The following is a 17768-nucleotide window of genomic DNA, read 5'->3' on the forward strand; positions in this document are numbered from 1 at the left end:
GTGTCTTGCTTTTCAGAGTCTCATGCATGAAGCAACCGGGTTTACCCCAATGTTGTCATTGAACCATGGCTTGCCCATATATTTCAAACAGTTGTACACTAATTCGTTAAGAATTCGTTGCTCTATTCATACCAGTCAGAGCTTCTGCCATTGTTCTTCAGTACACCATTTCTGCGTGCTTCCAGTTAATTTTGTTCCTTCCTGTGCCTTGTAGCCACCTCTGTAGGGTTTTATCCCGTTTTTTTTCTTAAGGTGGTATATTATGCGCCTATTACTGGCTTTTTTTCTTCTTTTTGTGTTTTTTGTTCTCCGCAAAGTGAATTTGGTAAAGCATGGGCAAACAAAGCAGTGCAAGAGATACCCTCAGCAATGACATAATCCAGATAAGCAATGTTCACTCCTGGGCCCATTAACTGAACCGTTTCTATTTTTTTCCCTATTATCTTTCTCTTAAACTTCAGCTGTCCCACTGACCGCACCATCATGGGCCCGCTGCACAAGGTCAACGACGACGGCAAAGTCCTGCACGCACCCTTCGACGCCTTCAAGTTCCCCACGTCAGAGATCGTGCAGTTCAAGGCCCTCGTTACACCGTGCTTGCCAACCTGCGAAGCGGTGAGTCGGGAATGAGCACAACAAAAGTGGAAAACATTGCATTATAAGACAACGCAAGAGACGCATTTAAAATCTAAACGGTAGTCTGGTGCCATGACCTTTTTTGATTGGCAGAAAATGGAGGTCTATGTCCGTAGGTGTTGGAAGATACAAAATCAGCTCTGGACGTCTGAAATACGACTCGGAATTTACAAAAACAACCGCCGCTGTATTCTGCGGGCACAGTACCAAGATAGCCGCAGAACAACAAACACTTAGACCACATCTCTCAGCGAACGTCTTTTCTCTTTGCTACGATTTCGACCCGAACCCAACGGCGTGAAGCTCGACGGGGTCGCATCTCGACTATCCTTTATTTTTTTCTTTGCGGCGGCATTGTGTTACCGTCTACCCCAACACCACGTGTTAACGAGTTCACTTTGTCTACTTCCTTTAGAACATTTCTTACCAAGCCACTGGGTGCTTCAAGGCGGTCGCGAACAAAGAAGGGCCCCTGTCATGGGCGTGGCAGGAAGCCACTGGGTTTCTTTTATTACTGCTATTATTAACATTGTCTTCCACTGTCAATCGCCTTCATTCTCTTGCAAATGGTTTTGGCAGTCCTGACCTGAAGCGCGCAACGTACAAAGCGACAGCGGTCACGACGGCGGAACATTAGGACAGAACACATTGTTTCGCCCGGCGGTGCAGGGTCAAGTTCACCGCACAATGGAACCGCGCTGTGCTCGAAAGTTGTCCATACCCTTTCAAAGTAGTATACGGAGGGGCACGCCGCACGTAAGCTGAAGGAGGAGTTGAGTACGCGGGTCCACCGCTAACGAACGAGGTCGCAAGGCCGCATTGCGTGTAGCATAAATCTACTTATACACGCAGTGTCCTTCGCAGGTCATCTCCTGTAGTGGCCGGCAGGGGTCGGTAAGAAGAAAAGAACGCGGCTTTGCGATCGTGTGTAGATGAGATCGCCCGATACCACCAAGCGGAACGGGTCAGACGTACTCCTCGGACAACAGTCCGGTCCCTCCGCCGACGTTGGCGCTAAGGGTGCCACGGGTCCGTGAACTCGAACAGAGGACCTCCAGAAGCAGGAACGGTTCTGTTGTCCGGCGTTTTATTCGGCTTGCCGCAGCACCTGTAGCGTGCGTTTGTGCCATGTATTAGCATGGCGTTGTGGGTCCAGGTATTGTCATTGTGCACTCGTCCCGAGGTTCGCAAAACTAACGAATTCTTCGACTGTATCAACATATCGGGACGTAAATTTTGACGCTCCACATTTTCATCAGCTGTAGTAGCTGTAGTGACCGGTTTACAGATGACAGGAAATGATCGTTCCTTTACATGTAAAACGGACATTTTTAATTCTTTTTCGGTGGTAAAAAAAACGCCTCAAATTGTTTCCGGGTTGCGTAGGAAGACAGTGGCTTGATTCTAAGTTGTCCATGGCTATGATTTCCGAGCAACAGTTCCTCTTTAGATGTCAGGTGCCAGAACCATGCATTCCCTTTAAACTGTGGAATGTTTGAGTACGTATTTCTGCAAGATCTGGCCACTTCTATTCATTCGTATACGCTTTCCGATTGTTGCCCATACGAAACTGTCGATGTTCTCTCCCGCCATTCAACCGCTGCCTAAACGCAACCCAAGCAGCGCAGGTAATCAGCCCAATGTTCGAGATGTATTCGCAAAGGCTGGTCCTACAGGGGACCAGTGTGAAACCATCCTTCTCCTATATTCGGCCAATTACCTGTGCCTCTTGGGAAGCTTATGCAACGATGGCACAGAAATGCAAGGTGCTGAGAGGCGCAGCATGCATTTTGTCGATGATAGCGCAGCCTGGCGGGGAATTTCGTACACCTTACTAAACCGAAGCATTTGTGGCTCTCATTTTATGTGAACGACAAGGGATCACAGCTCTGTGCGAATAGGGCTTGTACAGCAAGGAGAAAACCGGGTGTCTTTGGTTTAGGCACGGAAGGAACTTGAGCAAAAATTCAAACAAGATTACGAAGAGGTACACGAAATGGCATGTGCGGCTCGACGTCCCAAATATGCGCTTTAGGCTAATAAGAGACGTCACCGCGAAGGGCTCCGGCCTAAATTCGATCACCCGGGGTATTTTACTGTGCGCTGACACCGCCGCCGCCGCGGCTGGGATTCGATCCCGTGACCTTGCGATCAGCAGAGATAACGATAAGGTTAGAAGTTCGACACCTAGGCTGCAATGTCAACTGCGTAACTACAAGGTCAAGTTACATTAAAGAAAGCAAAGCTGTTTTAGAGCGGGAGCTCTACTCTTCGGGGTACAACTTCAGATTTCGATGCGGATGAGACAATGACCTTCGATGCCTCACAAGGTCAAACCGTACGTAACTGCGTGGTGGTATGGCCCAAGCTATGGTAGTACGACCACGTGATCATATGACTGTGGCCATTAAATACTAATTGACCTTGGACCTTGACGTTTGATTAGAGACAGTGGGCACCACATCGACAATGGCCTTCGATGCCTCACAAGGTCAAACTGAACTTTACTGCGTGGTGGTATGGCTCAAGCTATGGTAGTACGACCACGTGATCATATGACTGTGGCCATTAAATACTAATTGACCTTGACCTTGACATTTGATTTGAGACAGTAGAGACCATGCTTAACAGAGCGTTCGCTCGTATAACTAGGCTCAAGCCACGTTGAACCGCAGCCATTCTTTTACATCTGTTGGGAGCCACCGGCAGTAATTCCCAAGCAGCACAGCTGATCGGCCCAATATTGCAAATCGATGGTCCCATCCTGGTCCTTTGTAGGGCCAGCTTTGCCAATACAGCTTCAATGTTGGGCCAATTACTTGTGCTGCTTGGGTTGCTCCTTCTGTCGACCCTTACAGACAGCGTACGAACATCGTATAGTATTACGTCTGTGGTATTAAAGGTTTTTATCACGTTTAAACCTCCAGCGGGTTCGTTCGGCACGCCTCATGAATTCTCTTGCCCCGGATTCACCTCCGTCGTCCGCAGGCCCGCTGTGCGGAGAAAGGCCAAAGTGCGTATGGCCGGGAGGTGGACTCCTTCGGTCGCCGCCGCCGCCGGTGGACCGAGGACGGTCCCCTCCCTACGGTCGACGGGGTGTGGCGTCGCCGATCTCGCCGCTCGTCCAACGCCCCCGGTCAGAGTGACGACGAGGAGGACGACGAACTGGTGGTGGTGCAGACGATCCACATCACCGACAAGTTCGGCTTCGCCAGGTCCCAGCACAAGGATGGCGAGAACGGGCTGGACGGCTCTTCCAAGCAGGACACCAGTGAGTGGCAACTCGCGCCGGCGGGTATACGCCGGGTGCACACTCCGTCTCACTGCTCCTTTCAGTCGGGTGGAAGCTACCAGCGCGAGGCTGCAGCTTTCAAAAGTAAAGTGTGCAAAAGTAGACTTTTTCATACCCAGCAATTTGGACAAAAGCATGTTTGAGCGGGAACGCGTTTATGAATGCACTTCATGTAATGTAACATTTCACTATAGTAGTATTAAGAAGTTTTTATTAACGTAATAATAAAAAGGAAGGAAACTATTTTTGCTAGCCCCGGCATCTGCCATCGATACTGCAGCACCTGAGCTGGGGCAGCGGGAATCATACCCAGCAATTTGGACAAAATCATGTTTGAGCGGGAATGCGTTTATGAATGCACTTTTTTCATGTAATGTAACATTTCACTATAGTAATATTAAGTGGTTTTTATTAACGTAATAATAAAAAGGAAGGAAACGATTTTTGCTAGCCCCGGCATCCGCCATCGATACTGAAGCACCTGAGCTGGGGCAGCGGAAATCATACCCAGCAATTTGGACAAAAGCATGTTTGAGCGGGAACGCGTTTATGAATGCAATTTTTTCATGTAATGTAACATTTCACTATAGTAGTATTAAGAGGTTTTTATTAACGTAATAATAAAAAGGAAGGAAACGGTTTTTGCTCGCCCCGGCATCTGTCATCGATACTGAAGCACCTGAGCTGGGGCAGCGGAAATCATACCCAGCAATTTGGACTTAAAGCATGTTTGAGCGGGAAACCATTTATGAATGCACTTTTTTCATGTAATGTAACATTTCGCTATAGTAGTATTAAGTGGTTTTTATTAACGTAATAATAAAAAGGAAGGAAACGATTTTTGCTAGCCCCGGCATCTGCCATCGATACTGAAGCACCTGAGCTGGGGCAGCGGAAATCATACCCAGCAATTTGGACAAAAGCATGTTTGAGCGGGAACGCGTTTATGAATGCACTTCATGTAATGTAACATTTCACTATAGTAGTATTAAGAAGTTTTTATTAACGTAATAATAAAAAGGAAGGAAACGATTTTTGCTAGCCCCGGCATCTGCCATCGATACTGCAGCACCTGAGCTGGGGCAGCGGGAATCATACCCAGCAATTTGGACAAAATCATGTTTGAGCGGGAATGCGTTTATGAATGCACTTTTTTCATGTAATGTAACATTTCACTATAGTAATATTAAGTGGTTTTTATTAACGTAATAATAAAAAGGAAGGAAACGATTTTTGCTAGCCCCGGCATCCGCCATCGATACTGAAGCACCTGAGCTGGGGCAGCGGAAATCATACCCAGCAATTTGGACAAAAGCATGTTTGAGCGGGAACGCGTTTATGAATGCAATTTTTTCATGTAATGTAACATTTCACTATAGTAGTATTAAGAGGTTTTTATTAACGTAATAATAAAAAGGAAGGAAACGGTTTTTGCTCGCCCCGGCATCTGTCATCGATACTGAAGCACCTGAGCTGGGGCAGCGGAAATCATACCCAGCAATTTGGACTTAAAGCATGTTTGAGCGGGAAACCATTTATGAATGCACTTTTTTCATGTAATGTAACATTTCGCTATAGTAGTATTAAGTGGTTTTTATTAACGTAATAATAAAAAGGAAGGAAACGATTTTTGCTAGCCCCGGCATCTGCCATCGATACTGAAGCACCTGAGCTGGGGCAGCGGAAATCATACCCAGCAATTTGGACAAAAGCATGTTTGAGCGGGAAACCATTTATGAATGCACTTTTTTTCATGTAATGTGACATTTCACTATAACAATCAATATATCCACAGGTCACCCGACGGCAGCCTTGTATTTTTTTCTATTCACGTTTTTACTATAGTCAAAAGCGTTCCCCATTGGTTTTATATGGCAGTCTGAACTGTTCGGTGCGATCGCTGAAAACACTTTAAAAGAAAGATTTTCCTACACATCAGAATAATGGACCATTACCTTCAATATTTTAATTTCACGGGGAGAAATTTAATGACGAGTTAAGTCTTAACTCCTTAAATCTTATGCGGTTAAAGAAATGCTCCTGGTACCCCGCTGAATGTTTATGAATGGCATATTGGGCGAGTCGGTAATCCATAACGAGCTTTCTCGAAAAGCGTTAGACAGCAGGACATAGAACAAGAAAAGAAAAACACTGCGCTGTTTGTCTCTTGTTCTATGTCCTGCTGTCTAGCGCTGTTAAAAAAAAGCTTGTCGATATCTATGTTGTTAAGAAGTTGATGACAAACTTCTGCGTTACACCTAGACCGGGTTTAGCGACTACTGATCCGGAGTTCCCCGGTTCGAACCCGACCGCGGCGGCTGCGTTTTTATGGAGGAAAAACGCTAAGGCGCCCGTGTGCTGTGCGATGTCAGTGCATGTTAAAGATCCCCAGGTGGTCGAAATTATTCCGGAGCCCTCCACTACGGCACCTATTTCTTCCTTTCTTCTTTCACTCCCGCCTTTATCCCTTCCCTTACGGCGCGGTTCAGGTGTCCAACGATATATGAGACAGATACTGCGCCATTTCCTTTCCCCCAAAACCAATTATATATATAAGAGACTTCATTCAGCGTACGGCCGAGGGCCATGCGGAGATATCAGTTGGCCACTTGTAAAACGAGATGCCTTCAAACACCGTCACAATACCCAATAGAGTAAACATTGTCTTCCTTTTGTGGAGCCTAACGCTTGTAGCATGTAAGCTTTCTTGTTCATCACATCTTAGTCTGGGTACGAAGGCCCCATCTTCTCCATGACTGTCACAACACGACAAAAATTCAGTTAGCCAGTTAGGCAGCGGCATGAACGCAAAAAGCGTCATTCAAGGTGCACTCAAGGTCTCACCAGCTTGCTTTTTAAATTCATAAAAAGCTGATGGTTCTGCCGGTGCTGTTTCAGTCATCCAGAGGTGCACTCTAAACACGAATGGGCCTATATGGGAGTAAAAATGGAGTAAGCTGTCCTCTAGAGCACTCCCTTCTATACACGCGAGTGCACTAGGGGGCAGTTTATTCCCGTTTTTACTCCTTTCTGTTTTAGAGTTTCACGACGCAACCATGACATTGACCCGTAACTGGCTGCAGTGTTCAAAGCACGTTTTCTCAGCCGCGGTTCTTCTTCTTTCCTCTCCGATTTTGAAGATCGTAGCGAGTGGAGAAGCTATCCGAGCCGCCTCGTTACTATCCGAGCTGCCACGATCCCGTAGTCTTTTTTTTCCCCTGACGACGACAGGAGAGAAAAACAGAACTAAGAGCGTGAGGGAGATCATCAAGTTCGCTGCTTTGTTTTATAGCCCAATCACCGTCCAGTAATTAAGCCTTTTTTTTTTCCTCTGTGCTCTTATACGGCCTGGCAGAAATGAGCGGAAAAAGAAGCAGCCGTACGGAGAACGTGTACTCTGCCGTCTCGCGCCTTTGAGCCCCTCCTTGGAGCCCATCTCTCGAGGTAGCTGCGGCGAAGCTGCTGCCTGCCGCTGCTGGTCAGCTGATTGATGGACGCGCAGCTTTCATTACGGGCCCCCCAAAACTTGGCAAATTGCTTCCTCGTGGAGGGCTGACCCCGTGCGCGCTTGGCGGAAAATGGAGCGCCGCTTCTTTCCCGCGCCCGCCGGATAGCCATTAGACGCGCCAGTTCGCCCGGCTTCTCAGGGAAAAGCCGTGCTCAGTCTCGCCACGTCCGTGCAGTGCTGAAGAAGCTACAGCTAGTCTCAGTCACTTCAGGCACATAAATTGGCCTCAAAGGAGGGTACGGACAGAAGGAAGACCGTTACAAAAATTTCTTTAGACAGTCTATAGACTGTCCATCGACTTCTGTCTATAAAGTCTATAGACTCTCTATTGACAAACCCTAGAGAACAGTCTATAGGCAATACAAATGCTACTGTCTATAGACAATCTATAGATTTATGGCCATACACATTTAGTAGACGTTTCTTTATAGACAGTCTATAGACTATGAATAGACGAAAAGAAATATCTATAGGAAGGTACTAGAGTCTATAAGAAGTCTATAAACTGTCTATAAACCATTTATGTAAGATGAATGACAGGACATAAGCTAGGACAGGACATCGGCCTTCCATCTGACCGTGATTTTCCTTTTGCGCCAGTAAATATCCCGTGAATCGTCGAGCACCAACTAGGCAATTACAAGACTTTCTTCAGCGAGTCACGGGTCTAACTCGTCGAGTTATTCACTCGTAATAGCGTATTGTGATTCGTTGGTAGCTTGGCTGTCGAGCCTGTACAGAATACAGATACTGGAACATCATGAACCGATTGGGACGCACAGCTAGCACCAATGTGAAGCTGATAGTCAGCCTGTACACAAGAACGAATTCGAATTGTGTAGCTACTTCAACACTAAAGTCGAAAATATTTCGTGGGATTTAAGCCTCCAGCGTAATCCAACCAACACAAGTAATCGAACCAATATTGGAAATGTATTGGCAAAGGCCGGTCCAATAAAAGCCTGGAGTGATACCATTCATTTATAATATTGGATCGATTGCATGGGCTGCGTGGAGACTTAAGAACAAAGGGAAAAGTGTACTTCTGAGTCACTCTCACGGAGTAATCCTTGGTTGAATGCGGATGATGTGCTCCCTTTTATATTGGAGATACCTGTACAAGCAGCTTTGAAATCGGGCACCCATCTGCTGCTGCCGATGCCTAGCTTATACAGTACTGCACCGTTTTAGCGAATTCGCGCGTGCAAGTTCGTCCATTCGTGCCGGGATCGTTTTCGTCGAGTGCGGAAACGCGGTGGCCCTGGCGCCTGCGCCACGGCAGTGGCGCAGACGCCAGGATCGCCGCTGGCTGCGTGAAAAATTTACGGCGCGCATAAATTTCCATGACTCGTCTCCGGACAGAACCCAAAGCGCTCTGCGAGCCGTCTTCTCCCTTTGTTTCTGTTTCGTTTCTCTTTATTACTTTCTTTTTCTATCCCTCGTTTAAGTTCGATCGAGTTATCGTGCGCTTCTCGCCGAATCCATTCTCGAGCCTCCCGGTTTTAATGCTGCCGCTTCGATCAATCTTGGTTCGATTCTGGTCAGCCTCCAAAGTTTTACTCTTCTTCTTGCTCGTCCCGGTAAGTTTGCAAATGCGCGGCGCCGCCTTGCCGGGTATGCCGAACTGCTTCGCAAAGCCACGCCGCGTTAGTTCAAATTGAGAGGCAGCCGTGTGGGCGAAGACCGCACAAGTTGAAGCGTGATCGAAGCGCCGTAAGTACAAGCGCCTCCAGAGTAGAGAAAATGCACAGTTGCGCGGCTCGCCAGACTGTGCAAAAAAAAAAATAAATAGCCTAAGCTCAACGCCAATAACCAATAGCCAAAATACCCAAGCTCAACACGCCTTTCGTCGTAGGTCGACACGATGACACAGCCTGACCGCTGTGTGCCTATTTAGGCGCGTATCAAACAATTTTAAACGCAGTACAAGCAAAAGGTGCAGCCGCCGCGGTGGCCGAGTGGTTATGGCGCTCGGCTGCTGGCCCAAAAGACGCGGGTTCGATCCTGGCCGCGGTGGTCGAATTTCGATGGAGGCGAAGTTCTAGAGGCCCGTGTGCTGTGCGATGTCAGTGCACGTTAAAGAACCCCAGGTGGTCGAAATTTCCGGAACCCTTCACTACGGCGTCTCTCACAGCCTGAGTCGCTTTTGGACGCTAAACACCCATGAACCATAAACAAGGAAAAGGAATTTAGAATATTTAAATGAGTAACTGAAGCAAACTGAAGAGGCTACAATAGCGTGCGCCCTCTGGTAGCTAAGGCTACAACTGCCAACGTGGCGAAACAGGCCATGAGAAACGCAAGGTTCCACTTAAGCTGCTACCATATAACCGTGGGGGGGGGGGGGGGGGGGGCGCCATATTTTCAATACAGGGGCATTATTTTTCATTCATCGGAATGTGTCGTGAGTAGGCTGCGGCCGGCAAGCCACTGTACAGAAGTGTTGGGAACAAACAAATAGAAGGAAGGGGGCAGACATCATTTCCTGCCGCGGAACCAAACCCACAATCTGCACATCAATAGAGCACCCCCTCCACCTCCCTTGCCCCCCTTCCCCCCATGTACCCGACGAGGCGCGGCGCTCCCCACCTGCAGATATCTATGGCATGCGGTCAGTCTAGTCGAATTGACCGACCAACCCTTTGAGGCCTCACACTGGGTCTCGCATACCGCGCCCCCGTCGTCCCCGTGGGCTCGGTCGTGACGGGTACGAGGCCTTCGACGCCGCTTCATCTCTCGGCCGCCCGAGCATCTGCATACAGATTGCCTTTTCGAGGAAGAGGGGCGGAACGGGAGGGTAGGCTGTGGCAATGCGCACGCCGTGCACGACCTGTGCGTGTAGCTGAGCAGTGCGTTCAACCTCTCGCCACCTTTGCTTTTGTTTTTCCTGCTGTTTCGACGCTGGTTCAAGTGTTCCCTTCTTTTTGCTTTTCAGTATTTTCCTTCCATACTCTCAATCTTCGAGTCCATCTCGTATCCCTTCGTGCACTGGTCAGGCCGCTTCGTTATTGTTCCGAGTCGGCCGTGCTCGGACGCTGCCAGATGCAGTCTATGCCGGTCAAGGGCGCTGGATTCTCTTCCCTTTCTTTTGTGTTGTTCATAGAGTGACGGTAAAGACATCCGAGTTCGCGCGAATAAGCGTGTAGCAACTGTTACCGTGCAGGGTACGTAGAGTTGTGCATGCGCAAGCCACCGCCTAGATCGACGCATAAAGAGTCCCTCCAAAAGGCTGCATGCCTACGGATATCATCGCACGTCCAGTTAGAACATAGGCGCTGGTGGAGCTGTCGTCATCCAAGTGTAACTAGGACTACAGTCACTATCGTGAGAACTCGTATGAAGCACAGACAAAATGTGTTTTCTTATTGATACTGCGCACTGCCTACGCAGTGAAACATGGCCCCCGACTTTTTCGCCGAAGCAAGGTGCATGTCTCATGACTTGCAGATATAGTCAGGTCTATACACCCGAGGTGTCAGCGATATTTTCGGCAAATTAACATAGCAGTGAAGAGGGCGACTAGGAGCGACAACAGACGCAAGTGCTGACGTTTTTATTCGCTCCTGTTCGTCAGTCCGAGATTCGACTTTCGCCCCGGTCCGTCCGGTTCGTTGTGCTGTCTATTTTCCAAAAAAATAAAAATCTGTGAGCCAGCCAATTCAGATACAGTCCACTCTCGGTGATTACAATTCTAACTGGACCGAAAATTTCTTCGAACCACGGCGAGTTGTAATTAAGGGGAGAACTTGATACTGACAGGATCAACGCGTCCTTTTGTATAAATCGTTAATTATTCAGGCCTGTGGCTGAGGCAGGCGTTCCTATGACTATTTATACTAACGGGACCGAAGAGGCAGTTCGAATTAACCGGAAGTTCGAATTCACCGAGTTTTAAATAACCCGCTTCCACTTACCACCGTGCCTGTCACTCACACCATTCGTCGTCCCCGTGTTTGTTCGCAGTGATGATGTCCACGGACGGCTCCGGATGCATCAACGTGGTCGGCCTCATCGTGGCGTGCTCCATGTTCCTCATGGCTCAGGTGGTGCTGCTGCTCGTCTGGGGCTGCGTCTGGCAGCGTCGACGCCGCAACAAGCTCGACGAGTGCAACACGCCCAGCATGGACATACTCTACTCTTCCTCCAGTAAGATCTACTAGCCCAAGACTAGCGAAAGCTGTGCTTCGAAACACTCTAGTGGCTCAAGACAGTGAGTGTGTGTCGGTGTTCCCCAGCGTAGAAACGGCCACTGCTTTCTCCGGCATTAGAGAGGCTCTTGTAAAGCCATAAGTGCAGGCGATCATCAGGCGAGGGATCACTAGCTAGTATATGGAGGCTAAAACGGAAGAAAGCAGTTAAGACAATCATCCTGATTTCTTTCACCGCACCTGGCTTCTAGTCGTAACACGTGTTAAAAAGTCTACTTTTGAGGAGCCATGTTTCTACAGCGAAGCAGGGCGAAGTTTGCAAAGAACACGTACAATAGCGGGCAGCTCTCTGATTTATTCCGAAGGAAGAGAGACAAGTTAGTAGGTTATCATCTATTTTATGTTTTCTTTGTTGTTTTCACCTTGTTGCGCTTCAAGCGCTGTTTCTACTAAGCACCGTTAAGACAAGTTTAAGTACTCTTTTCTAACTATTTTGAGCCCCTAGGCCCTTCTGGGATAAATATTCCAAGACATCCTTGTTGATTTTTTTTAAATTTAAACGGCCTAATTTCACATTCACCGCCATCAGCGCACGTAAAAGCTACAACGCCACTATATACGAAATGATCTCTCTCTAGAAATCAAATTCTGCCAGAGGAACTATACCTGTAGCAGTTAAATTGTTTTTCATCTGAACTTAACGTGTGAACCAGTAAATTATGAGCCGTTCTCTCGAATACGCAGGAGAAAGCAGTGTGCGGTATGTCAGGGACGGTTCCAGCAGTCATCACGGGCCGAGCAGTGCAGCGGCATTCAACTCGATTTTCAACGGACCATGCCGGCACCTGCAGTCCCGGCGCTGAGAGGGCCGCAAGATCTCTGTGTGCGCGAACATGGCCTACTTGGTGAGGGCCGTGCGAAAGCGCCCTCTTTCTACCACCACCACCGACTAGCTCAACACTGCCAATGCTTGACCCCAACGACTTCGATGCGCATCGAGGTGCCCCGACCCGACACGACGGATACCGAGTCTGCGCAGTGAGCGATGCGCACGTGTATACGACCGACATCGTCATCCCTGAAGTCAGCTAAAAGACTGCGACTAGTGTTGGGTGCGTTGTCCACGATACGTGCGTTGCCAATGCCGTGCGTCAGAACTTGGTGCGCCCCCGTGTGTGTCATTTAAGAAACTGCCGCTTTTCCCCATTCCCACATTGTTGTGCAGCGTTCACATTCTGTGCTGGAACATTGCCAAGGTGAACGCCGACAGCGTCTGATGGCGCCATTCCATTGGCCGCATTGTGCCGGACGTTCTATTTGTGCGTTAAATGTGAACTTTCTTTGGACTTACTATGAAGTCAACGTCGCGGTATATCGTGCGCTTCAAAGTGCTCTTGAAGAGTGCGGAGCTTCAGTGAACTTAGTATAGAGAGGCATGGAAGATCGGAACCAGATTAACTTGGAAATCGACTCCCGGTGTGGGACAATCTAGTATTAGGTGCTGGGTTCTCCATATATTTTTTTGCTAGAGGACCTAAAAGCCACTGACGCCCATGAGGTCTCCTTCAGCTTCAATGCTGTTGACGTTGGCGGACACGACGTTCACATCGAGTTTGACCTCAAGGAGCAGCATGGGATACTTACGTTGGTTGGTTCACATGCTGTAATAAGCTTTATTTTTTTTTCTGTTGCAACTTAGTTTATTATAGTTCGCGCTTAGCCCAATAACAGAGTGAAAAGGCAGCTATGTTTCGCGAGTGAAGCAGTCAGTATCTTAGCTTCTTTAACCGGCACAGGCGTCGTCGTTGTAATGCTGTTACATTAGAAGCCTCATTGGGCCAAAATACGTCATCGTTCATAAAATTCGCCCATTGCTGGAGAGAATTGACGTCACCAGACTGGATGTGACGTCATTTTCGGTGAAAGCATCAACAGCTTCTAATCTTATCGCATTGCCAATACATATTGTAATTATGTGTCCCCGTGAATTTTTTTGTTGTTGTGCCTTCCAGTGTCAGCAGCACGTCTTTAGTTTTACTCTTAATACCCTGAGTGCGTAGCTCTTCGCGTTATTAAAACGATTATTCCATTTTTTTACGTTTCATAAAGACCACCGCTACATTATCGTGTTGGGCACGAGATTAAAAGTAGGTATGAACGCTTACGCAATCGCCTAACTAATGCAATTGTTTCCTTTTTTACTAAAATTCAGATAAGATAAGAAAATCACTTTCTCTTTTAGTCTTTCGCGGCTCACGAGCATGGGCACAATTCGTTTTACTTGTATAGAACCTGTGCATTGCGTTTGCTCAGTTCTTTTCTAGCGCCTGCGCAGATAAAAATACTTTCTCCGAAGTTAAACAAAGAAACGTAAAATGAAATTCATTCGAATTCGACGACCGTAAGATTTTCAAGACTTTAATTAGGTCTCGGAATTTAAGCCATAATTTAGAGTGTATAGATTTCAAGTAATTCGCTTTAGCAGCTTAACAAAACCTCTTACCAAAGTTCCCAGTCAGTATCGGGGTTCCTGACGTTGTATGAGCCTCCAGAGAGAAATAAGGACGCCATATTTTGTGAGTCTAAAGTCGACAGTCTTCATTAGAATGTTCCATTAAAATTGTGCGCATGCATCGTCAATTCACTCAGCTGACGCCTCTTACGTGGAAAGACTTGAAAGCCCCTTGCCTAATGCTTCTCAGCTGGTGCTAACCAGATATTTGATATGACACAATTCTCGCAAGAAGCTACACCGTCTGCAGTTGTCTGTGAAAAGCGCAGCATAGCGCAGGTCGGTGTATGTCATTCGCTGTGACATGAATTCTCAATACGATCAAGAAACCATTTCCGGCGTAAATCGCCGATTGGCATCGTAGATATGTTCCCCTTAGGCACTGGCTAGCTCATCCTCGTGTCCCGACGTTTTTCGCAAGCTACTTAACGTGGAACGTTTCTTCGAACACAGATTACGAAGACTTCGAAGGCAGATCTATATTTTAGGTGTCGGCAGTAATACAAAAAGAAACATCCTCATGAAATAGTTGTTTCTTTGTGTTGCGACAAGGACCATGTCGAAGAGAAATGTTCTTGTCGTTTGTCAACCACAAGTTCTGCTGCCCGACACAAAAGTATTTCGTAATACCCGGAGATTTCGCCTGCAGTGCTTTTCGTTTAAGTTATCTTTCGAGACAACTGCTGAGACTAATATCACAAATTCATAAATTCACGTTAGCCAGGTTACCTGCACCTGCTGCGAACAGTTGAAAGGGGACTATTATCTCACGGACTTGGCGAACTAGCTGCATTTCACGCATTACGCAAGTGGCTTTTAACTAGTTTCCTATTGCCTTTTTTAGTTTTGCACCACTGGCGCAGACTGGATCTGCGCGCATTTTTTGCAGTCTCTACTAAGGCATGCAACAAAGGTCTAGGTGTTTCCTCATTTGTGTTTGTGTGTACTTGCTTGATGCGTGCATGCATCATGTAAGCGATGAGAAGAGTGTTTTGTCCGTGTCTCGCGGGACGTATCCATGAAGTTTTTATGTTTGTGTAGAAGCACTTTTTTAGATTTTTAGATTGTCTGTCCCAATCGAAGCTCCTCCGTAGTTTTCATTTTCATAACAAGGCCAGTAAAGAAGGATTTTGGTAGACTGGGGAGACAGAGAACCCACTGCTTTCCATTTTTTAGGACATTTATATTGCAGTGTCTTTAGTCAGCATATGTATTGTACTGATACGTTAAGCATAAATCCTTGACAAAACAGTTCGGGCTTCATTTTGCTGAGGTTTACGCCGGACTGTAGTACGAGATTCAAACGGCACTTCTTGCATTTCGAAGCCCTGGAGAGAAGGCAGAACTTTTCCTCTCCATAGCTTTGAAGCCTCACAGGACGTACACTATAGTGACACCAGGTGACGCCACTGTAGTGCACTATCGTCAGACTGTACGTCCCAAAACAAAGTTCATGTCAAAGCCTGCGAAGTATGTCCAAGAAGTAATAAAGAATGAGAAAGGAATGTCAGCCAAGAACTTCGTTCCTTTTTTCTTCTTTATGGCATCCCAACCAGACAGTCTTTTGGCGAAGAACTGTACGTCAGGGTCATTCCCTTGCTTGTGAAACTTTTTCGAAAAAACTGATTCAATTTGGATCCTTTTGTGTGTGTGTGTGTGTGTGTGTGTGTGTGATAAAAAGTGAAGGTCATGAAGTATCCAGTACGCTTTAACTCTAGGCGCTCCTGCAAGTATGCTCAGCGGATTCCTCCTGGTTTAGCTTTACACAACTGATAAGACATCTTCGGATACTCGGCTATCATTGGAGCGTGTCGTTGTTGTGAATATTTGTGCATGAGGATCAAAGTCATTGTGTTCTGAGGCGCATAGAATTGAGCATGAAAAAAAATCGTGCGAGACTATGTCATCTTATGTGTGGATGTATACCTTCTCGATTCTCACAATAAATATTTATTTCCAGTATTCTTGTGATGGTTCTTCTGTTGTATTGGTGTTGCACTTGGTCCGCCAAGTCCGATGTGCTCGCTGGTCACGCGCCCTCGGTCACATACCAGCATTATGTGCCTGGGATCGAGTCATTATCCAACCACTTAAAAGGCTGCGTCTGACTTTTGCTCGCAGTACGCAGTACGTATTAGGGAAGCCTCACCTCAGCTTTGCCTTGGCAACACAGTCCTACAGAAGAATCGGTGAATTGCATTGCGTTGGCTATTGATTCTCAAAGTCCTGGAGCTCGTTATACAATCAAGGACCAATTAGATATACTAATGACGTCACCAATCAATCACCAATTGGGTTGCTATATCGATTTACCATGGGGCCACCATCTTGAATTCCTCGGGCTTAGAAAATTTCACGCCGAAGGGAGGTGGTAGCAGACCCCAAGAAATCGAGAAACGTGATGAGTAAGAGCTGACGCTCTTAAAACGTGTAGCCCCACAACACAACGAATCACAAATCCTCCACCACCAATGCATGTGCAGACAGTGCACTAAAATTTGCTACTTGTGTTTCTGGATTTGTGAATTTATTTGGTTCCTGTGACCATGTTGGCCGCGTGTTCCGGAGCTGCGCAATGACTTCAAGCATCCATGATGTCCGACAAGTTAGCATACCTCCAACGATTAACGTGAGTACGCGTCTCCTTCGGGCAAAGCGCGTCGGGGCGTTTGGCATCAGGTCTGTCACTGTGCTGCGGCGTCAGCTCATGGCGTTTCCCCTTTGGCAGACGGATGTATGGGGCGATCGGCAAGCACTCGAACGCGCTACTTCTAAAATTTTGTTCGGCCTACTTCGCGTCGATCGCCGGACCTTGCGGCTGCTCCCAGGTTTCGAGCGTAAACTGGCTGACGTAAGCCTGCTCCCTCGATATGACTCCGCTCCGAACGAACGGTATCGCTCGACGCACATGCTTCCCGCTTACTTTCTATCATCCAAGGAAGGAGGGCGAGGGCGCCGGCCTACGTCATCCAGCTAGTTTAAACTCACAACCGGGGTACAGAGGCAACGCCCAGTATCGCAGCGCCGCCGCTCGGCTAATTTTGGCAAAGACGGTACATGACTATAACATAACCTTGCACAGCTAGAAAGTACGATCACTGTTGTTCAACGAGACCCGGCGTTGCCTTGAGCAGTGCGTATTCCTGAATATGCAGTGCTTTCCCTCCTGTGCTGATGACCAAATGGTTTTATTTGTTTTCCGCTAAAGGGACTCACGAGCGGCCTCTGCGGCAGGTTATTCGCCTTACAATCTTTCTGCTGCTGATTGCATGACGCCTCAAGCATGACGAATCAAACTCGAAGTCAAATCACCCGCCCAGATCTCGCACGTTGGCCGAAGAAAATTATTTAAAAAAAGTTCCCGCTGCTGATTGCATGACGCCTCAAGCATGACGAATCAAAATCCAAGTCAAATCACCCGCCCAGATCTCGCACGTTGGCCGAAGAAAATTATTTAAAAAAAGTTCCCGCTCAACGTTCTTGCCTTATGGCATCTTAACAGGTTGGTGGCGCCATCTGACAAATGTTCTACCAACCATTTGAATGCACTTCTTGCATGACACAAAACAGAGGGCGCCACACATAAACAACTACTTAATCGCATCTAAAATCACTTGATAATTATACAGTCGAGTTATTGTGCATGCGAGAAGCATGGTGAAAACAAGAGAA

The 17768-nt window shown here is 47.3% G+C and overlaps 1 protein-coding gene across 3 annotated transcripts in view; it reads left to right on the forward strand.

Annotated features, from left to right (window-relative positions):
• Nucleotides 1–15755, forward strand: part of LOC144110194 (uncharacterized) — a 216527-nt gene extending 200772 nt beyond the window's left edge. For all 3 annotated transcript variants that reach the window (XM_077643032.1, XM_077643033.1, XM_077643031.1), the window contains 4 exons: nucleotides 462–615; nucleotides 3625–3907; nucleotides 11400–11582; nucleotides 12329–15755. In XM_077643032.1, coding sequence (XP_077499158.1) covers nucleotides 462–615; nucleotides 3625–3907; nucleotides 11400–11582; nucleotides 12329–12447 — 739 coding nt within the window. In that variant the 3' untranslated portion in view covers nucleotides 12448–15755. The remainder of the gene's footprint in view (nucleotides 1–461; nucleotides 616–3624; nucleotides 3908–11399; nucleotides 11583–12328) is intronic.
• The last annotated feature ends 2013 nt before the right edge of the window (nucleotides 15756–17768 follow it).

The sequence above is a fragment of the Amblyomma americanum genome, chromosome 11 (assembly GCF_052857255.1).
Source record: "Amblyomma americanum isolate KBUSLIRL-KWMA chromosome 11, ASM5285725v1, whole genome shotgun sequence".
NCBI lineage: Eukaryota > Metazoa > Arthropoda > Arachnida > Ixodida > Ixodidae > Amblyomma > Amblyomma americanum.